This window comes from Amphiprion ocellaris, chromosome 19 (genome assembly GCF_022539595.1).
Source record: "Amphiprion ocellaris isolate individual 3 ecotype Okinawa chromosome 19, ASM2253959v1, whole genome shotgun sequence".
NCBI lineage: Eukaryota > Metazoa > Chordata > Actinopteri > Pomacentridae > Amphiprion > Amphiprion ocellaris.
The window spans coordinates 10,354,698-10,373,700 of NC_072784.1; the positions used below are offsets into that span (position 1 = coordinate 10,354,698).

At 38.5% G+C, this 19,003-nt stretch overlaps 1 protein-coding gene across 3 annotated transcripts; it reads left to right on the forward strand.

The window, feature by feature from the left end:
- The first annotated feature begins 2,086 nt into the window (after nucleotides 1–2,086).
- Nucleotides 2,087–17,264, forward strand: casc3 (casc3 exon junction complex subunit). 3 transcript variants are annotated; one of them, XM_023286556.3, is made up of 12 exons: nucleotides 2,087–2,279; nucleotides 4,065–4,089; nucleotides 5,486–5,541; nucleotides 5,713–5,979; nucleotides 7,416–7,564; nucleotides 8,654–8,830; nucleotides 9,116–9,975; nucleotides 11,451–11,624; nucleotides 13,500–13,598; nucleotides 13,680–13,846; nucleotides 14,350–14,554; nucleotides 15,308–17,264. In XM_023286556.3, exons 1-11 carry the CDS (start codon nucleotides 2,094–2,096, stop codon nucleotides 14,494–14,496), a joined length of 2,307 nt encoding a protein of 768 aa, XP_023142324.2. In that variant the 5' UTR covers nucleotides 2,087–2,093; the 3' UTR covers nucleotides 14,497–14,554; nucleotides 15,308–17,264. The 3 variants fall into 3 exon arrangements, with proteins under 3 accessions (XP_023142324.2, XP_054861330.1, XP_023142325.2); XM_055005355.1 differs by having other exon boundaries at nucleotides 13,701–13,846; XM_023286557.3 differs by having other exon boundaries at nucleotides 5,740–5,979.
- The last annotated feature ends 1,739 nt before the right edge of the window (nucleotides 17,265–19,003 follow it).

Here is a 19,003-nt window from a genome sequence, read left to right on the forward strand (position 1 = left end):
TTACCTGATTGCATTTTTTAACTGATTTTTTTTTTTTGCCCAGAGTTGCAGCTTTTTTGTCCAAATATTTTTACAAGCAGAAATTTGTGCTACAAGAAAATTAATTTTAATTTCTCATCTTGACTGATTGAAATAAGCATTTGAATTTATCACATTGAAACTGAATTCCAGTAGACTTAAAGTATAGATTTATTTTGACCTTATTTCTTTGTTTGAATAACATTTAAAGTATTATAAAAGCTTATTTACAGTTTTTTCAGAGATTTTTTTCTTTAAATATTTCAAGAAAATATTTAAATATTTCTTTTGTCAAAATATTCAGATTTTCATTCCAAAATTTTACAACATTTTTCTCTAAACATTTTGATGTTTCTCTTGAAATATTAGAACTGCTTTATTAAAATGTTTCAACTGTCTTTAAATAATTCTATTTATTTTTTTTAAAAGGTTCATTTTTACAACCTTTTCTTGAAATATTTCCACTTGAAATAAAATCTCCTTTTCAAAATTAAACTTTTCCCAAAATGTTAAGAAAGCTTTCTGTCAAAATGAAATATTACTATTTGTTTGGAGAACTATTTAGACTTGTATTTAGAAATATTACAGCAGTCTTCTCAAAATGTTGAAAACATTACAGCCTTTTCTAAATGTTTTTTTTAAAATTCTGAAGTATTTAAACACATTTAAAAATATTTGGACCCTCTTTCAATATTTTAATTGTTTTACATGGTCACTATTTTACTACTTTTTACTTGAAATATTTCCAGCAGATTATTTTTTGTTCTAAATGTTACTTTATTTATTTATTGTAATAACATAAAGAACTAATGCTAATATTCAGCTGATATTTATTGGAATGCTTTGCAGCTTTTTCTTAAATTGATTACATTTTTATTGAAATATTTAAAATATTTACTTTATTACTTCCCTCTCTTTTTACAAAACAATATTTTCATTTGATTCTTTACATGTTTCTTTTTTTCTGACATTTGAGGATAATTATAGAACTAATAAGTGGTGTTTCTGTCTGTTCTGGATCACATGCTGTCTCATTGCTTCCCTGTGTGTTTTTTATAGCTTTTATTTATTGAAAGTTTAATTTGAAATGAATTCTGTCAGAGAATCATTTTAATGATAATAAATAAATGTCAAACCTTTATTGTTTTGGTGATGATTTGGGTTTATGCTTTAATGAAAAATAAAGACTCGACGTGACTCCATTGGACTTGATTCGACCCGATTTGCCTCCAACTTTAGAAATAAAATGGTTTAACTTAATTTAAACCTTTTCTGTTGGTATTTATTAACAAATATATCAATAAAAATTATGAATAATTATCAGCAGTGACTGAAATTAAACCTATTATTCAAACAGCAAGTAAAGTCCCTGTTTGTTTATTTGCTTGTTTGTTTATTCAATACATTTAATGCAGCAGCCGCTCAGCCAAAGTGATTTCCACCAGAAAAATGAGATGATGAATGATTTAACAGAACAAATTTAAGCACTGAGATTATGGCCCTCCACTGTACTGGAGAAACTGAAATGTTTAAGAATTTTAACGCCACAAAAATTAGGATTCCCTAAATTCCCTCTGAACAATCTCAAATTAAACTGATCGACTCGCCGTTTATTAAACACTGTAAAAAATATTTTTAAAAAATCTATTTTTAGCTGTATTTTTTCAAAAAGCTTACTGTTTACCGAACAGGTTTCATCTGGTTTGTTAATTTACAGATAATATCATAGAAAATCACCGAAAAAGGTGTTAATTTACATGTTGACTGTCAAAAAATAAGAAAAAAAAATCCAAATATTTACAAATAATCATTTGACCAATCAGTAAAAATAGCATTATTTTACAGATATTTGCTGTTGTATTAATTAAAAAATTTGATTATGAATGATTTAACCTAACAAATTTAAAGACTGAGATTACGGCTCTCCACTGTACTGGAGACAAACACTAATAATTTCCAGGAGGTAGCAGTAAGCAGCACTGATCCGCCTGAATCCGCTCTGACGCCTCCACGAAGAAGAACTCGGCTACCCACAATCCTCTGCTCCTTCCGGTTCCAACAATTCGAGTCCTAAGATGGCGGACCGGCGGCGAAGGAGGAGGCGCGCGTCCCAGGACAGCGAGGACGATGACGAGTCCGGTTCGGGTTCGGACAGCGGGAGGTCGAGCTCCCCGCCCACCAAAGCCCGGGGCCGAGAGCCGGACCCGGCGGAGCCCACGGCCGCACGGCCCGAGGCGAAGAGCGACGTGGAATCCGAGTGTGTAAGTAGCTAGCCAGCCGAAGCTAACGTTAGCTCGCCGAGCTCGGGGCTCCGTCTCCCGGCCGGGAGCTGTGGCACATATCGCTGCCGTTAAAACTTTTACCGGGAACCGAATACCCGCTGCGGCTCACGGAGGGGAAACTAGCTGGAATTATTTTATCGGTGGACATGTTTGATTCTCTCCGGTCGGTGCTCCGCTGCCGTTAGCTCGGAGGAAACTAGTTAAAGTTAGCGGTTAACGGGGAGGTTAGCTGTCTGGACCAACACGGTACCGGGCTGTCTGAGATTAACCATGTAACGGGTCAGAGTGGTTCGTTTTACCGCCGCTCTGCTCTCTGCGGCGGAACCGAGACGAAAAGGCGGCAGTTGGAGCTGATTTCTCCGGCATCAGACGTGACATCAGACCGGTGTGGAGCCAGAAAGTGACTCCAGCTCAGACACAGACTTTAATAAAAACACCAGAACGACTTAATGAGGGTTAAATTCAAAGATTACAACCCAAAGATAACTGAAGGAGAGAGAATTTATTTAATTTAGATATTAAACTCTCTGTAAATGATGCTAATTACAGTCTAGTTTCCGGATATGAACCAGAATATTAAACAAAACAAGACTGCAGTTACTGATTATCATCATAAACATGCAGGACCACGTTTTAAACCTTTGTTTATATTGACATTTGAACATTTTAATGACTTATAGCTGATTAATACCAGGGGATAATAGGTTTGATTTGGGTGTAATCACTTTAAACTGTTTATCGTGATAACTGTAAGGCTAAATGTCTGAACTGTGTAGTTTCTGTTTCATTTTTCAATCTAAAGTCCTGCATCTCTGTGGAAACAGAACTACATAATGGAGAGAGAACTCAGAAATGTCTTCTGTCAGTAGGACACAGAAATTATAAAACGTTTCAAAACACAGCCTGCAGTTCAGGTGAGAGGCCCAGAATTTTTGCCACGTTGTTGTTGCTTCCAGCTGAGTCACTGCTGGCTTCATGGCTGCACAAAGGAGCACAGAAATTGTAGTTTTTCACAGAATCTGTTTAGAGACTGTAATTTCTGGCTGATAAGTGGTGTTATTTTGGCATTTTTAAAAAGGTAACATGCTTTTTCAGGGTTATTTGATGTCTGTTTTGTTGTTCGGCAGACCTAATATTGTCTGAGGCAGACGAATCCTAAAAGTGGCTGCAGATTAATATTCAGTTAATTGAATAATCACCTGATCCTTTCAGTTGTAGAGTTCTGGGTTGTTTTCACTGTTGAAGCTCACTCGGTGCAGTTAAAGATTATTTCCAGTAGTGGTTAATAATTTCAGACATTGTTTACTGTAGTCTCACAGCATCTACCAACAGTCTGAAAACTAAAAAACGCAGAATTTAAAGTCACATCAGACAAGAAAAAAGCTGGGAGATGTTTGACCTGTTTTACTTTAGAATGATTCATCTGTTTTTATAACCAAATAATCAGTCGACTAGTTGGTTTGAGTAATTTTTTAAGAACTGAGAAATCTAAATTCTGTGTGAATATTTTCTGCTTTCTTTCCTCTGTGACGGTACACTGAAGATCTTTGGTCAAAGCAAGTCACTGATCCACATTTTTTCCCCATTTTCTATCATTTTAGAGACCAAACAGCTGATCGATTCCTCCAGAAAATAATGAAAGTACCGTAGTTAGTTTGGCCTTCACAGGCAGATCAGTGATTTGCAGCCTGAATGAATTCTATTTAGAAACATGCTTGGGGTGTTTTAGATTGCTGTGCTGATGTCGTGTTTCTGTTGTTGCAGGAGAGTGAAGATGGCGTCGGAGAAGGTGAGAAATCATCAACATGTACAGAACAGTCACATGAAAGCAGTTTATTTTATTTCCTATCCAGCTTTAAGACACAGCAGCACTGGAAACCTTTATTTTAATCCTCTGAACTCCTCTCTGGGCGTCTCATTTTTCTACACGGTGGTTATTTTTCAATCTGAAGCTCCATGGAAACAGAACAACACAAAGAAGGAGAGAGAACTCAGAAATGTCTTCTGGCTGTAAATCAGAAGAAGGAAATACTGCTTAGATTTTTTACTTTATAAAATGTAAAACCTGCAGACAGCATGTCCACAGATGTTACAAACACTGTAAAAAAAGGGAGGCTCCACATACAATAGATAAAATTATTGATTCCTGACCAGGGAAATTCACATTTAACTATTTAGATTTTACTATGTAACTTTTAGAGCCTCTGCAATCCCAGTTTTGTCTCCTTGTTTGTATTCTTGTGGCTCATTTTTGTGTCCCGTTTTGTCTCTTTGTAGTGATTCTGTGTCTCATTTCTGTAGTTTTCTGCTTTTTTTGTGTTGTTATTGTATCTCTTTGGGAGACATTTTGTTCCTTTTGCGGGTGTCTTTGTCAAGTTGCATCTTGTTTGTGTTTTGTCTTTTGCTTGTCTTGTGTCATTTTGTGACTTGTTTTGGTTGGTTTTGTTCTCAATTGTGAAATAGAAGTCAAGAAAAAGAAACGTTTGTTAATTATTTATTTTATAAAAAATGTAGAAACCTGGAACCATCTTGTCCAACATGTTTCCACAGATGTGAACAACACTGGAAAATAAATGGAGGCTCCACATACAATAGATAAGATTATTGATTCCTCACCAGGGAAATTTACATTTAAGTATTTCCATGTAGATTTTACTATGTAATTTTTAGAGGCTCTACAATCCCAGTTTTGTCTCCTCATTTGTATTCTCGTGGCTCATTTTTGTCTTGAAGTGTCCCGTTTTGTCTCTTTGTGATCATTTTGTGTCTCGTTTTTATAGTTTTCTGCCTTTTTTGTGTTGTTATTGTGTATTTTTTGGCATTTTTTGTCTCATTTGGTTTTTACTGTGAATTTTTGATTGGAGCAACCTGATTATTTTTGGCCATTATTTAAACGAGACATGTAGAATAAAGTGGGTTTAATGATACATCACAATTCAGATTTAGTGAATTTTTCTGGTAGAACTCAGACGTGATACGTTCAAGGTCCATTTAAAAGCTGAAAATCCAACTATTCTTTCTATTTTTACAGTTTCTGGTTGATAAATGGTGAAATTTTGGCAACTTTTCAACGTTTTCAGTCTTGCTCGCAAGTTTTGGGGTGCAGAGGATTAAACTCTGATTGCAGTTATTGATGCAGAATCTCTTTTTAATTAACTTGTGACATTTTTGTCTGTTTTGTGCAGCTGTTCTCTCTGACTACGACAGTGCAGATCCGGAGGAAAACGGATCTCATTCAGAGGTAAAACTCTTCAGCTCGTCTGTTAACTGCTTCATGCTGCTGTTTGTTGTCGGTAGAATAAATCGACACATAAAACCATTTCACAGACAGGAACAGCATTGTTGTTTGTAATTGGTTGTGATTAAATGTTGGTCCTGGCTTGGTCTAATCTCTGGATTGTGTGTCCGTCAGGAGGAAGTAAACTCTGTGTTCCCTCAGGGGGCGGAGGAGGAAGAGGAGGTAGAGCAGTACAGCGACGAAGAGGCTCCGGCAGCTGCCAGCGAACCCAAGCCGACCAGCGCCGCCACCACCGGGCCGACGCCAGGAGGGGAAGAGGAAGAGGAGGCGGAGGCTGAAGAGGAGGAAGCTGAAGGAGACGGAGGAGGACGAAGTAAAGAGGAGAACAAAGCTGAGGAGAAAGAAAACCTGGCAGGAGAGAGGCAGAGTGGAGACGGACAGGTAAGACCTCACCTGGTCCACCAGATGTTTTTATAGCACAAAATGGATACTTATGAAGATACTTGTGAAGTTTTGCTTCAAATATTAAATATTTTCTGACACTTGCGCCAGGTTTTTTCTCACATTGAAATTTGAGGCTGTTTGAACAACAATATCTGATTAACTGTGAAAGACAAAAACCTGAAATTTTTACTCTTATTATGTAAAATTTAATTTTTTTTTTTTTATTGTAAAGTCACAGGTTTTGATACCAGCTTCCTCCTGTAGATGAGTCAAAATGTACAAGCTGCAATCATTCCTCCAAGAATTGCCCAGTTTTTCTAGAACTTTCTTTGGGATCGTTAAAATTTTATCTTGATTTCTTACTTTTCAAGATAAACATTTTCAAAGATTTGCCCGTCGATTCACTTTCAGCAGATTTTTTTCTCACTTTGAAATTCAAGTCTGTTTGAACAACAATAACTCAGGAAATATTTATATTTTTAAATTTTATTTTATATAAGATTAAAAACCTGAATTTTCCTTGTTGTTTCTTATTTCTCAGCTTGATGTGTTTGTTTCGGAAAGCAATATTAATTTGTGATGTTTTTATGCCATTTTTAAAGACATTCCTTAAAGCCACAAATGAGTTTTAAAAAACAATCTGACAAAAATAACCTTGGTGACCACTGATCCAACAGAGTTTCTGCTTGATCTCTTCTGATTTGCCTGAATTTTTTTATATCATATATTAAAATTTTAGCTTCATATATCAATTACTTACTGCCTGTTGACTCACTTTCACCAGATTGTTTCTCACTATAAATTTGAGTCTGTTTGAACAACAATATCTCAGGAACTGTTAAAGATAAAAGCAGAAATGTTCCCTGTTATTTCTCATCATGTCGCTGATTCAGAATGAAAAAGACACAAAACGGCAACAAGAAAACAACAAACACAAGCAAAAGAGAGTCAAATTACAAAAACAACACAAAACAAAGAAGACACAAAATGACAAAGAGAAGAAAAAACAGCCACAAAGGACACAGGTGTGTCAAAAAGACATGCAACAACATCAAAGAGGCAGAAAACGACAAATACAAAACAACCACAAGAACCCAAAGGAGAAAACAAAAGGACCAAAACAGGACATTAAAAGATAAAAGTGACACAAGTGAGGCCAAAAACAACCAACTAGAGACATAACTGTCCTGAAAAGACACGAAACAACAACAAAAATGAGACACAAAACAACCAATAAACAGACAAAACGGTCCCAAAGACACATAAAACAACCAAAAACAAACAGTTTTCTGCTGCTTCATCCACATTTAGCCCATGTAATGATTGAAATTGATGCTGTATGTTGAATGATGAATGTGTTTTGGCTGCTGTTGATAAAAAATGTTGAATTGATCTTCAGAGAGTCGATTGTTGTGTTTTCTGTGACTGATCAGGAGTCCACAGACGATCCAGAGACGAAGGCCGGAGGGAAACCGGGTCAGCAGCTGGACGATGACGAGGACCGGAAGAACCCGGCGTACATCCCCAGGAAAGGTCTGTTCTTCGAGCACGACGTCCGAGGCCACGCTCAGGAGGAGGAGAGGTACCGACGACAACGTTTTAATGTTCAAACAGCAAGATCTCTGTCTGTTAAATACCAAATATCACTGAATTTATTCTTTAAAACCTTCTAGAAAACCACAGAATTAGTTTCACCTGGAGTCAAGTTACTGAACAAACTCAGAAAGTCTCCAGATTTATGTCACTTCTTGTGCGTTTTCTGTCTTCGTAGTCGTTTTTTGTAGTTTTTTGGTTGTTTTTATTCTCATTTACATTGTTTTGTGTCTCATTTTTGTCGTTTCCTGTCTTTTTAGGGTGGTTGTGTCTCTTTGAGGTTGTTTCTGTGTCTCATTCTCATTTTGTGTCTTGGTTTGTGTTGCTTTTTCTCCACATACTACAGATATTTAACTGTTTACAGCCTCAACAAACTCTGAGACAGTTTATTTTTGTATTTTAGTGTCCAGTTTTCGGATTTTTTTTGCGTGATTGGGACAGTTTTCTGTGTTTGTGGTCGTTGTTTGTAGTTATTTGGTCGTTTTTATTCTCGTTTGTGTTGTTTTGTGTCTTTTTAGGACAGTTTTGTCTCTGAGGTTGTTTCTGTGTCTCGTTGTCATTTAGTGTCTTGGTTTGTGTTGTTTTTTTGTCCACATACTACAGATATTTAACTATTTACATATTTACAGCCTTTAAAAACTCTGAGACAGTTTATTTTTGTGTTTTAGTTCCCAGATTTGGTTATTTTTTGTGTGTTTGGGACAGTTTTCTGTCTTTGTGCTCATTTTGGGTCTATTTTCTCATTGATTTTATTCTCATTTAAGTCATTTTGTGTCTATTCATCACAGTTATGTCTCTGGTTGTTTTTTGGCCTCGTTTGTGCCACTTTTATTACGTCATTTTGGTTTTTCCGACAGTTCTGTATTGTTTTGTGTCTTGTTTGTTTTGCATCTTCTTTGTTTTTTGTCTGGTTTGTTTAGTTTTGTGTCTTGTGTTTCACATTTGTATCTTATTTTTGTTGTTTTTTGTCTCTTTAAGACAGTTGTGTCTCATTTTGTCTGTTTTTGATCTCCTGTATCATTTTTACTGACTTAAAGTTAGAGGTTTTCATCTTAACCTACATCTTATTTCCGCTCAGACCTAAAGGCAGAAACAGGAAGTTGTGGAAGGATGAAGGCCGCTGGGAGCACGACAAGTTCAGGGAGGAGGAGCAGGCTCCGAAGAGCCGCGAGGAGCTGATCGCCATCTACGGATACGACATCAGGAACGGCGGCGGCGCTCCAGGAGATCGAGCGTTCAGACAGCGCCGACCCAGGTCATCCTCAATATTTATTTATCATGTTTATCAGTCTGCTGGTGGAAATACAGAGTTTAATGGAGGCTCATCATCTCTGCATTGAGCAAAGTTTTACTGTAGAATAAACACATAATTAGCTAAAGACAACCGTCATCATTGTGTCGTTCAAATCCTCCAGAGTCTCAGAATTGTTGAATAATGTTAAATTGTAATATTTTTATGTCAGTTTTAGTCCTTCAGATTCTGTCCAGCTGATGGTTTGTGGTTCTGCAGAACTTTAACTTCCTGTCGTGTCTCCTGCAGACAGAGTTTGTCTCCCAGTAGAGACAAGCGATGGAGGGACGGAGACCGACCAGTCCGGTCCTGGCAGGCTGGACCAGGAGGTCCGACCCGAGGAGGAGCTGCTCCACCTTCAAACATCCACCCCCCGTCTTCCTCCCTGCTGTCGGCTCAGCGTAACTCCAACCCCTCCAGGCCGCCGCCCTCCCGCAGCAGGCCGACCCACCAGAACCAGCACCAGAACCAGCTGCACCTCCAGCCTCAGAACCAGTACCGGAGCACCGAGCCGCCCCAGATGCACCGAGACCGACCCAAAGCCCAGTCGGAGACAGCAGGAGAGCGGGCGGGTCGGGGAGGGCGAGGTGGTGGGTCGAGAGGAGGTCCGTCTGTGGTCGTCGAGGACATTACGGTCAGCAGCACCGCTGAACCGGACCTCAGCCCGGCAGCTGTGACGACAGCGGCGTCCCCTCAACCCGGATACCAGACGGCTTCACCCAGACGTCAGCAGCAGGATCAGCGAGGCGCCGACCGGTCCGGTTCGGCGGCATCCTCCTCCGACCCCTCCCCCCAGTCATCAGCTACACCGACCAATCGGGAGGCTTCTCCTCCCGCCGAGCGGCCGGTGGAGCGGAAGTCGTACTCGGCGGCCCGCAGGACTCGGTCCCGGCCCGCGGACCTGGGCAGCAAACAGACGTCCGTGGAGGAGTCGGGGGCCGGAGGTGGAGCCTCGTCCCCCGGCAGCGCAGGGGGGAAGGGCTGGACGGGAGGAGACGGGCCGGGCCAGGGAGGACTGACCGAGCTGGACCAGGACCTGACCCGCCTCAGTCTGACCCGACAGAGCTGGAGCCAGAGCCCGACGTCCTACATCCGCTCAGAGATGAGAGGTGAGTCTCTGCAAGTTTACTGATTAATTAATAATCAATCGATTAGTTATCAGCTGGTGGTATTTTGTCCACCATTCAGAATGTACAACAGAAATCTGAATTAAACTTTACAAATATTTTCTGACATTTTACAGGAAAAAATAAACTGTAAAACATGAACATTTTATTAGTATTTACTGTCATTTTACAGCTTCCAGGGCTAAAAAATAGTAAATGTTTGTTACTTTGGTCTCTGTTGTTAAGCTACCGACAATATCTAATAAAATTACCCAAATAAAAATGTCTTAATTTTCATGTTCACTCTGAAAGTATGGGCTAAATCTGAAAATAATGTCCACAACAAAAATCTGTATTTTTGCAAATAATTATTTGTATTTTTACAATGTGTCCATCAAAATATACTAATTTACTGTATTTAAATCAACAATTGAATTATTTTTAAGTGTTTTGCTGTTACTTGTGTTGTTTCAATATTCTTTTTGTTTTGTTGTTGCACCTTGTCTGCCACACAAAGCTTTCTTATTTTTTAAACATGTTTTTTTCTGTCGTTACTTGCAGTTTGCTTACAAATGTTAAGATCATCTCACAAGAAAAGCCGAACTGGAGTTTTAGAATTACGGCTGCAAAAATGTACAAAACAACCATGCAAAAAATACATAATGAGAAAATAAAGTGTAAAAAAAAATATAAAACAATAAATTAAAAGGAAAAATGCGGTGTACAAAATGTTACAAACATACAGGAATGGCAAAATACGATGAACAAAAATGCTGAAAAAATCACAATGTGCAATAGTGTGCAATTAATTTTGCACATTTAAATATATATATATATATATATATATATATATATATATATATATATATATATATATATATATATATATATATATATATAAATAAAATAAACGTATTGTAAATATGCAGTGTCAAAAAATGTTTTTAAAAAATCTGCATTGTAAGAATACAGTGTGCAAAAAAAATAAAAAATATAAAATTTTTAAAAAGTGCAGAAATGGTTTATTGACAGTGTCTAAAAACAGCCTCATGGAAATGAGCTGTAGGAGTTTCTGAGGGTTGGGGTTTTTCTGCCTGAATTTAATTCATGATGAATTCAAACATTCAAGCGTCTCTGAGGAAACACCAACTTTGAGTCCAGAACTGCAGCTGTTTGGGACAAAAACTCAATAAAGCTCAGTAAAACCTAGTAAAATTCAGTAAAACACACTAATTCTTAGTAAAACTCAATAAAATGCAGTAACACTAAGTAATGCTTTGTAAAACAGTATAATGCAATAAAGGTCGTAAAAATGCAGTAAAACTCAATAAAGCTCATTAAAACTCAGGAAAAATGCAGTATAACGCAGTAAAGCTCATTAAAAGACAATAAAACAATAAAGCTCAGTAAAACTCAGTAATAATAATAAAAAGCAGTAAAACTTGTCTGCAGAGTAACTGACTTCTGTCTCCATCCAGGCATTCCCAACGCCCTGCACCTCCCCGGCGGCCCGCCTCAGTTCTCCAGTATGGACGAGATGGGCGTCGGGTCCAACCGGGCCAAACGATACTCATCCCAGCGCCAGAGAGCCGTTCCAGAACCGGCGCCGCCCATCCACCTGGGAGTGATGGAGGGACACTACTACGAGCCCAGTAAGACCAGAACATGGACACTACATCAGATTCATTCACCAAGTATTTGAACACAAACAACCAATCTGATGCTCAGGCACAAAACATAAACATGAATTAAAACGACGACGAGGTTGTAAATGGAAAATCAGCGTTAAAGTGCATCTACAGATGTTTACAGTGGCAAGAACCAGCTTCAAACTCACCTTACGTTTGCAGTAAAGTAAAGCTTTTAGAACTAGAAGTACGTTGACAGAAAGTAGTATTTTGATGGAATAAACCTTTAAAACTAAAATTATGTTGACAAAGTGGTATTTTGGGTGGGATACACATTTTAAATTGGAAATATTTGAACAGAAAGTAGTATTTTGATGGAATGAACCTTCAGATCTAGAAGTATGTTGACAGGAAGTAGTATTTTGATGGAATAAAGTTGAAGAAACGTGTTTCAGACTCCTTCAGTGTTTCCTCCAGTTGACCAGTGGAGGTCAGTAGATTCCCGCTAGTGCTGTGTTACATAAATGTCTTTGGTTTTACATATTTGACTTTCCTCTGCTGGATCCTCCTCTAATGGAGGCAGAAAATACATTTTGGCCTCAAAGTGAAGCCATTTTATGAGCAGAATTAACTAATTAAATGACTCCTGTCTGTCCGGATACTTAGAAAAGTCTGAACACGTTGACGTGGATGTCGGATTGAGAAAAATGCATTTTTTATACCCGGTAGAAAAATAGCAAGAGGAAAACGCAGCTTCTTTCACAAACCAACAGTTTTTGCAGCAATAAATCAAAATATAATCGCTGGTACACATCCTCAGATGGTGTTCACATTCATCAAGTCAGTGTGAAGTCGTTCTAATGAGGCAAAGTTCATGCAAAATGTTTTCATTCATTCATATACATCTACAAAAGTCCTACTATGTACTGAACTATGTACAGTTTTTACACAAATAAACCTTTATAACCATAGCTCATTCATTGGGAAGTACTATTTGGGTGGAATAAACCTTTGAAAATAGAAATACGTTGACAAAAAAGTAGTATTTTAGTGGATTGAACATTGAACAAGTATTCGGACAGTCAGTAGTATTTTGGGTGAAACAAACCTTTAGAAATTAGACAGAAATTACTATTTTGGTGGAAATAATCTTTCAAAAATTATAAGTATTTGGACAGAAAGTAGTAATTTAAAGGAATAAACTACAAATATTTGGATGGAGGGTAGTATTTTGGGTGGAGTGTACCTTAAATTGTATGTACTGTTTAGAAAGTAGCATTTTGGGTGTTTAATTAAAATTGTGACAGACGTATTTTGATGAAATAAACCTTTAAAACTACAAGTACTTGTACAGTAAGTAGTATTTGGTTGGAATAAACCTTGAAAACTGTAAATACCTGACAGAAAGTAGTAATTTGATCCATAGAAAATAGTGTTATGTTGGATTAAACCTTTAAAACTGTAAATACTTCGATAGAAAGTAGTATTTTGTGGGATTAAGCTTTCAAAACTAAAAGTATTTGGACAGAAAGTAGTATTTTGGGTCTAATAAACATTTAAAGTTGGAAATATTTGGACACAAAGTAGTATTTTAGTGGAATAATTCTTTAAACCTAGATGTGTGTTGACAGAACGTAGTAATTTGGGTGGAATAAACATTTCAAATTTAAAGTATTTGGACAAAAAATCATATTTTAGTGGAATGAACCTTTAAATCTAGAAGTATGTTGACAGATAGTAGTGCTTTGGGGTGGGATAAACATTTAAAGTAGTATTTTATTGGAACAAACCCTTAAAACTGCAAATACTTGATCAGACAGCAGTATTTTGTTGGATTAAAGCTTCTCTGCAGACAGATATTTACCACTTTAACTAACTTCCTGTCTCTTCCTGTCTCAGTGTCGTACCAAGGACCAATCTACGCTCACGGTGAAGGCCCCGCCCCCATCCCGCCGCAAGGCATGCTGGTCCAGCCGGAGATGCACATCCCCCACCCCGGTTGGTGCATGTTAGTTTCTTCTCTGATTTTAATTTTTATTTGTGAATGTTTCCAGATTAATTTTGCTCACCTCTGTCCAGGTCTCCATCCCCACCAATCAGGTGGCCCCATCGCTAACCCCGCCCTCTACGGAGGCCCACCTGTATCTCTGTCGCCGGGGCAACCACAGCAGCTGCTGCCGCCGCCTTTCTACCCTCCGCCAGGCGTCATGACCTTCCCATACCCCACCATGTACCCAAACCCACAGGTACGCTGAAGATAAAGTAGTATCACAAGGCAACAACTATGACTGTTCCAAGGTGTTGTCAGGTATTCTCGGGTATTTTCAGATGTTTCTAGGTGTTCCTAATTTGTACTGAGTTGTTTCTAGGTGTTCTAAGCTATTTTCAGATGTTTTTCAGGTGGTTTCAGATGTTCTCAGATATTTTTCAACGGTTTCTGAGGTGTTTTTCAAGTGACCTCAGGTGTTTTAAGTTGTTTTCAGGTACTCTTCGGGTGTTCTCGAGTATTTTTCAGCTCCCGAGATCATAGGAAATCCAAAAGGAGCTTTGGATTGTTGGGTTGTCTGTTCAGTATTCGTAAGGTCTTAAGAGATGACATGCTGGGAACTGGCGCTACATAAAAAAAATTGAATTTCAGGTGTTTTTAGGTGTTCCCAGGTGTTCTTTAGCATTCTCTGGTGTTCCTCAGGTGTTCCTCAGGTGGTGTCAGGTGTTCCCAGGTGTGTGTTTGACCCTCTCTGTGTTGCAGGGCCAGTCCCAGGTGACCTATGGAGGTGTGACCTACTACGACACGATGCAGCAGCAGGCTCAGCCCAAGCCTTCGCCGCCTCGCCGAACGTCTCAGCCCGTCACCGTGAAGCCCCCCCCTCCTGAAGTGCCCTTCGCCTCAGAGTGACTCCGCCCCTCAGCCCTCCCTCACCTGTCTCAGCCTCACTCTGATCCAGGAACTACAGGTGAGACATTTTGCCTCCATTAGCTTCTCTCCCGCTCTTTTTGTCTAAAATGCCTCGAAATGAAACATGAGGTAAATTCAGCTGTATTCACAGAGAATTCAAAGCTCATTTGTTTTCTACTTTCCTTGCATCATCATATATTTTAAAAAATATGTTTGATAACGCTAAAGACAGTTCATTCTTTGTTCATTTAATTCATCCTGGAAAGTGAGTGGTAAGACAAAACATCAACGACCCCAAAGAAAATTAGAGAAAAACTAGAAAAACTGGGCAATTCTTGGAGGGATTGCAGGTGTGATTGCAGGTAAAATTGTAGGTGTGATTGCAGGTAAAATTGTAGGTGTGACTGCAGGTAAAATTGCAGGTGTGATTTTAGGTGTGATTGTGGATAGGATTTTAGGTGTGATTGCAGGTGTGATTGTAGATATGATTTTAGGTGTGATTGCAGGTAAAATTGTAGGTGTGATTGTAGGTCGTGCAGTTTAACACATGTATCGCTTTGTTCATTCAGTTTATCTTGGAAAGTAAGACAAGACAAAACTTAACAATCTCAAAGAAAATCTTAGAAAAACTGAACAGTTCTTGGAGGGATTGCAGGGATGATTGCAGGTGTGATTGCATTCTGTACAGTTCATTCTTTGTTCATTCTTTTTATCTGGTATATTATTGTGAATACTCATACTGCGGTTTTACTGCAATCAAGTTGAATCCGACCTTCAAAATTAAAGCACGTTTTCCTTTTTGTGTTGGCAGGAGCGGGGTGGGAGGGTCGGTGAGGAGTCGTAGTCGCCACCGGCAACCAACGCCGGCGAGGGAGGGCGGGACTAATGGACAGACAGGTGAACGGACTCTGCAGGTGACCCACAGCATCACTGGTGGATTAAGACTTTATTTTCTATTCGGTTCCCTTTTCGTTTCCAGCCCTGTAGCAGTCGGACTGTGGCCAGTTCGAATCCCGCCGACGTGTCTCTGAACCAGACTGTCGAGTTCAAACCCTTTAGAGCCGTCGGTGCTGTTAAAGTCCAGTTAAAATATTTTCCTTTTTTCACGGTGAACTCTTCTGTTGGTTTCCAGCTATGTTAACGGTTAACGTGTCATTTTCATCGTTTTAAGAAGAAACTGAATTTCCGAGCAGTTTGAGGATGTTTGAATCCGACCAGGTGCTTCCACGAGTCTCCGTCACGGCAGGTATTGGTTATTTTTGGATGTTTTTTCCTTCTACTTTTCAGTTGTTTCTTTTCTTTAAAGGGTAAATCAGCGCTGCAGACTCACCTTCAGCCTTTTATCATCATCATTTAAATCTCTAAACACAAAATAGATGATTTATAATATAGATGAAAGTTCCTAATAATGTATGAATGGCTGTGACTCTTCCTGTGGACAGTGATGCAATTATAAGACTTAAAAACTACATTTATTCTATGTCGTTTATTGAAGAGTTAATCACCGTGTTCAGGCTGCAGCCAACGGTTATTTTTCTGGATGAGTCGATGGGCCGTTTGGTCTAAAATGATAAAAAATGTGATTAAAAAATGTCTTGTTTTGTCCAAAGATCTTCAGTTTGCCGTCACAGAACAGGAAAGAAACCAGAAAATATCATAGAATTTACAGTTTTTATTAGAAAGTTCATCAAACCGATGAATAAATTCTCAAAGTATTTGTGGATTTATATTAAATTCGACAACTAATTGATTAATTAGTGAAATAAAAATGTTTCTGATGAACGCAGAAGCTCGAGGGTCATATTAGACCTGAAAGATTTTTCTTTTTTAATTGATTTTCTGAGCAAAAATGTTTAATTTGTGGCATCCAGCTGCTCAGATTTGAGTATTTTGGTCTTTCCTTTTAGTTTCTGGCTTTAAACTGACAGAAATTCATCAGTGCAGTGATCATATTTATGTTTCTGCAGGAGTAAAAACCTCAAACTGAGATCACACTTTACATTTTCTCTGCTCGTCAAACCAACCGGCAGTAATTTAGACGAGCGATTTAACATTTAGGTCGATTATGTGGCTGCAGGATTCTCTGATTTGACTTCTGACGGAAACTTCAGACGATTTTCTGACATTTTGTAGACAAAACTCACAATTTTTTTTATTAATAAGCAACTCAGAAGCATGTAATAAATGCAGTTATAAGGACATTTTAAGGTTTCATTCTTGGATTAGTTTTCAACCATTAAATTAAACTGAAGATCTTTGGATAAAACATGATTTTTCACCATTTTATTTTTATTTAATCATCAAACAACTACTCGATTAATTGGAAGATGCAGCATTTAGCGGATTAATCCAGTATTTGTCAAATATTTCATTTACTGTCAACCATTTTTTCAGCTTCTAAAATGTAAACATCTGGTTTCTTTCCTCCTCTGTGCTTTAATCGGCATTTTTCACTACATTTTTGACACTTTTATATCAAAAACTAATAAATAAATCAAGAAGATTCAAGGGTTAGTTGTCAATTATTAAATTAATTGACAATTATTTTGTGTTTAATAACAAAAACGATCTAAATTCAGTGATTGCAGCTTCTTGATTGTGAATATTTTCTTCATTTTTCCTCTTCTATTACAGGAAATGGAATATTTTTGGGGCTTTAATCAAAATTTCATACATTAAACAAGTGGTAAATTAATGAAGAAGGTGCAACAGTTAATGATTAAATCAGATAATAGACAACTATTTTGTGTTTAACGTTATAAAAACTGTCTAAAGAACGTTAGGAATTGCAAGTGTTTGGAGAGAAAGTAGTATTTTGATGGAATAAACCTTTCAAACTGGAAATATTTAGACAGAAAGTAGTATTTTGATGGAATTATTCTTTAAACCTAGATGTGTTGACAGAACGTAGTAATTTGGGTGAAATAAACATTTCAAATTTAAAGTATTTGGACAGAAAATCATATTTTAGTGGAATGAACCTTTAAATCTAGAAGTATGTTGACAGATAGTAGTGTTTTGGGGTGGGATAAACATTTAAAGTAGTATTTTATTGGAACAAACCCTTAAAACTGCAAATACTTGATCAGACAGCAGTATTTTGTTGGATTAAAGCTTCTCTGCAGACAGATCTTTACCACTTTAACTAACTTCCTGTCTCTTCCTGTCTCAGTGTCGTACCAAGGACCAATCTACGCTCACGGTGAAGGCCCCGCCCCCATCCCGCCGCAAGGCATGCTGGTCCAGCCGGAGATGCACATCCCCCACCCCGGTTAGTTTCTTCTCTGATTTTAATTTTTATTTGTGAATGTTTCCAAATTAATTTTGCTCACCTCTGTCCAGGTCTCCATCCCCACCAATCAGGTGGCCCCATCGCTAACCCCGCCCTCTACGGAGGCCCACCTGTATCTCTGTCGCCGGGGCAACCACAGCAGCTGCTGCCGCCGCCTTTCTACCCTCCACCAGGCGTCATGACCTTCCCATACCCCACCATGTACCCAAACCCACAGGTACGCTGAAGATAAAGTAGTATCACAAGACAACAACTATGACTGTTCCAAGGTGTTGTCAGGTATTCTCGGGTATTTTCAGATGTTTCTAGGTGTTCCTAATTTGTACTGAGTTGTTTCTAGGTGTTCTAAACTATTTTCAGATGTTTTTCAGGTGGTTTCAGATGTTCTCAGATATTTTTCAACGGTTTCTGAGGTGTTTTTCAAGTGACCTCAGGTGTTTTAAGTTGTTTTCAGGTACTCTTCGGGTGTTCTCGAGTATTTTTCAGCTCCCGAGATCATAGGAAATCCAAAAGGAGCTTTGGATTGTTGGGTTGTCTGTTCAGTATTCGTAAGGTCTTAAGAGATGACATGCTGGGAACTGGCGCTACATAAAAAAAATTGAATTTCAGGTGTTTTTAGGTGTTCCCAGGTGTTCTTTAGCATTCTCTGGTGTTCCTCAGGTGTTCCTCAGGTGGTGTCAGGTGTTCCCAGGTGTGTGTTTGACTCTCTCTGTGTTGCAGGGCCAGTCCCAGGTGACCTATGGAGGTGTGACCTACTACGACACGATGCAGCAGCAGGCTCAGCCCAAGCCTTCGCCGCCTCGCCGAACGTCTCAGCCCGTCACCGTGAAGCCCCCCCCTCCTGAAGTGCCCTTCGCCTCAGAGTGACTCCGCCCCTCAGCCCTCCCTCACCTGTCTCAGCCTCACTCTGATCCAGGAACTACAGGTGAGACATTTTGCCTCCATTAGCTTCTCTCCTGCTCTTTTTGTCTAAAATGCCTCGAAATGAAACATGAGGTAAATTCAGCTGTATTCACAGAGAATTCAAAGCTCATTTGTTTTCTACTTTCCTTGCATCATCATATATTTTAAAAAATATGTTTGATAACGCTAAAGACAGTTCATTCTTTGTTCATTTAATTCATCCTGGAAAGTGAGTGGTAAGACAAAACATCAACGACCCTGAAGAAAATTAGAGAAAAACTAGAAAAACTGGGCAATTCTTGGAGGGATTGC

Bases quoted from the DNA above. Each gene is read 5' to 3' on its own strand.
- casc3 (XM_023286556.3), top strand. From the start codon at position 2,094: ATGGCGGACCGGCGGCGAAGGAGGAGGCGCGCGTCCCAGGACAGCGAG. The intron at 9,976-11,450 runs GTGAGTCTCTGC...GTCTCCATCCAG, and splicing joins CATCCGCTCAGAGATGAGAG to GCATTCCCAACGCCCTGCAC. The intron at 13,599-13,679 runs GTTGGTGCATGT...ACCTCTGTCCAG, and splicing joins GATGCACATCCCCCACCCCG to GTCTCCATCCCCACCAATCA.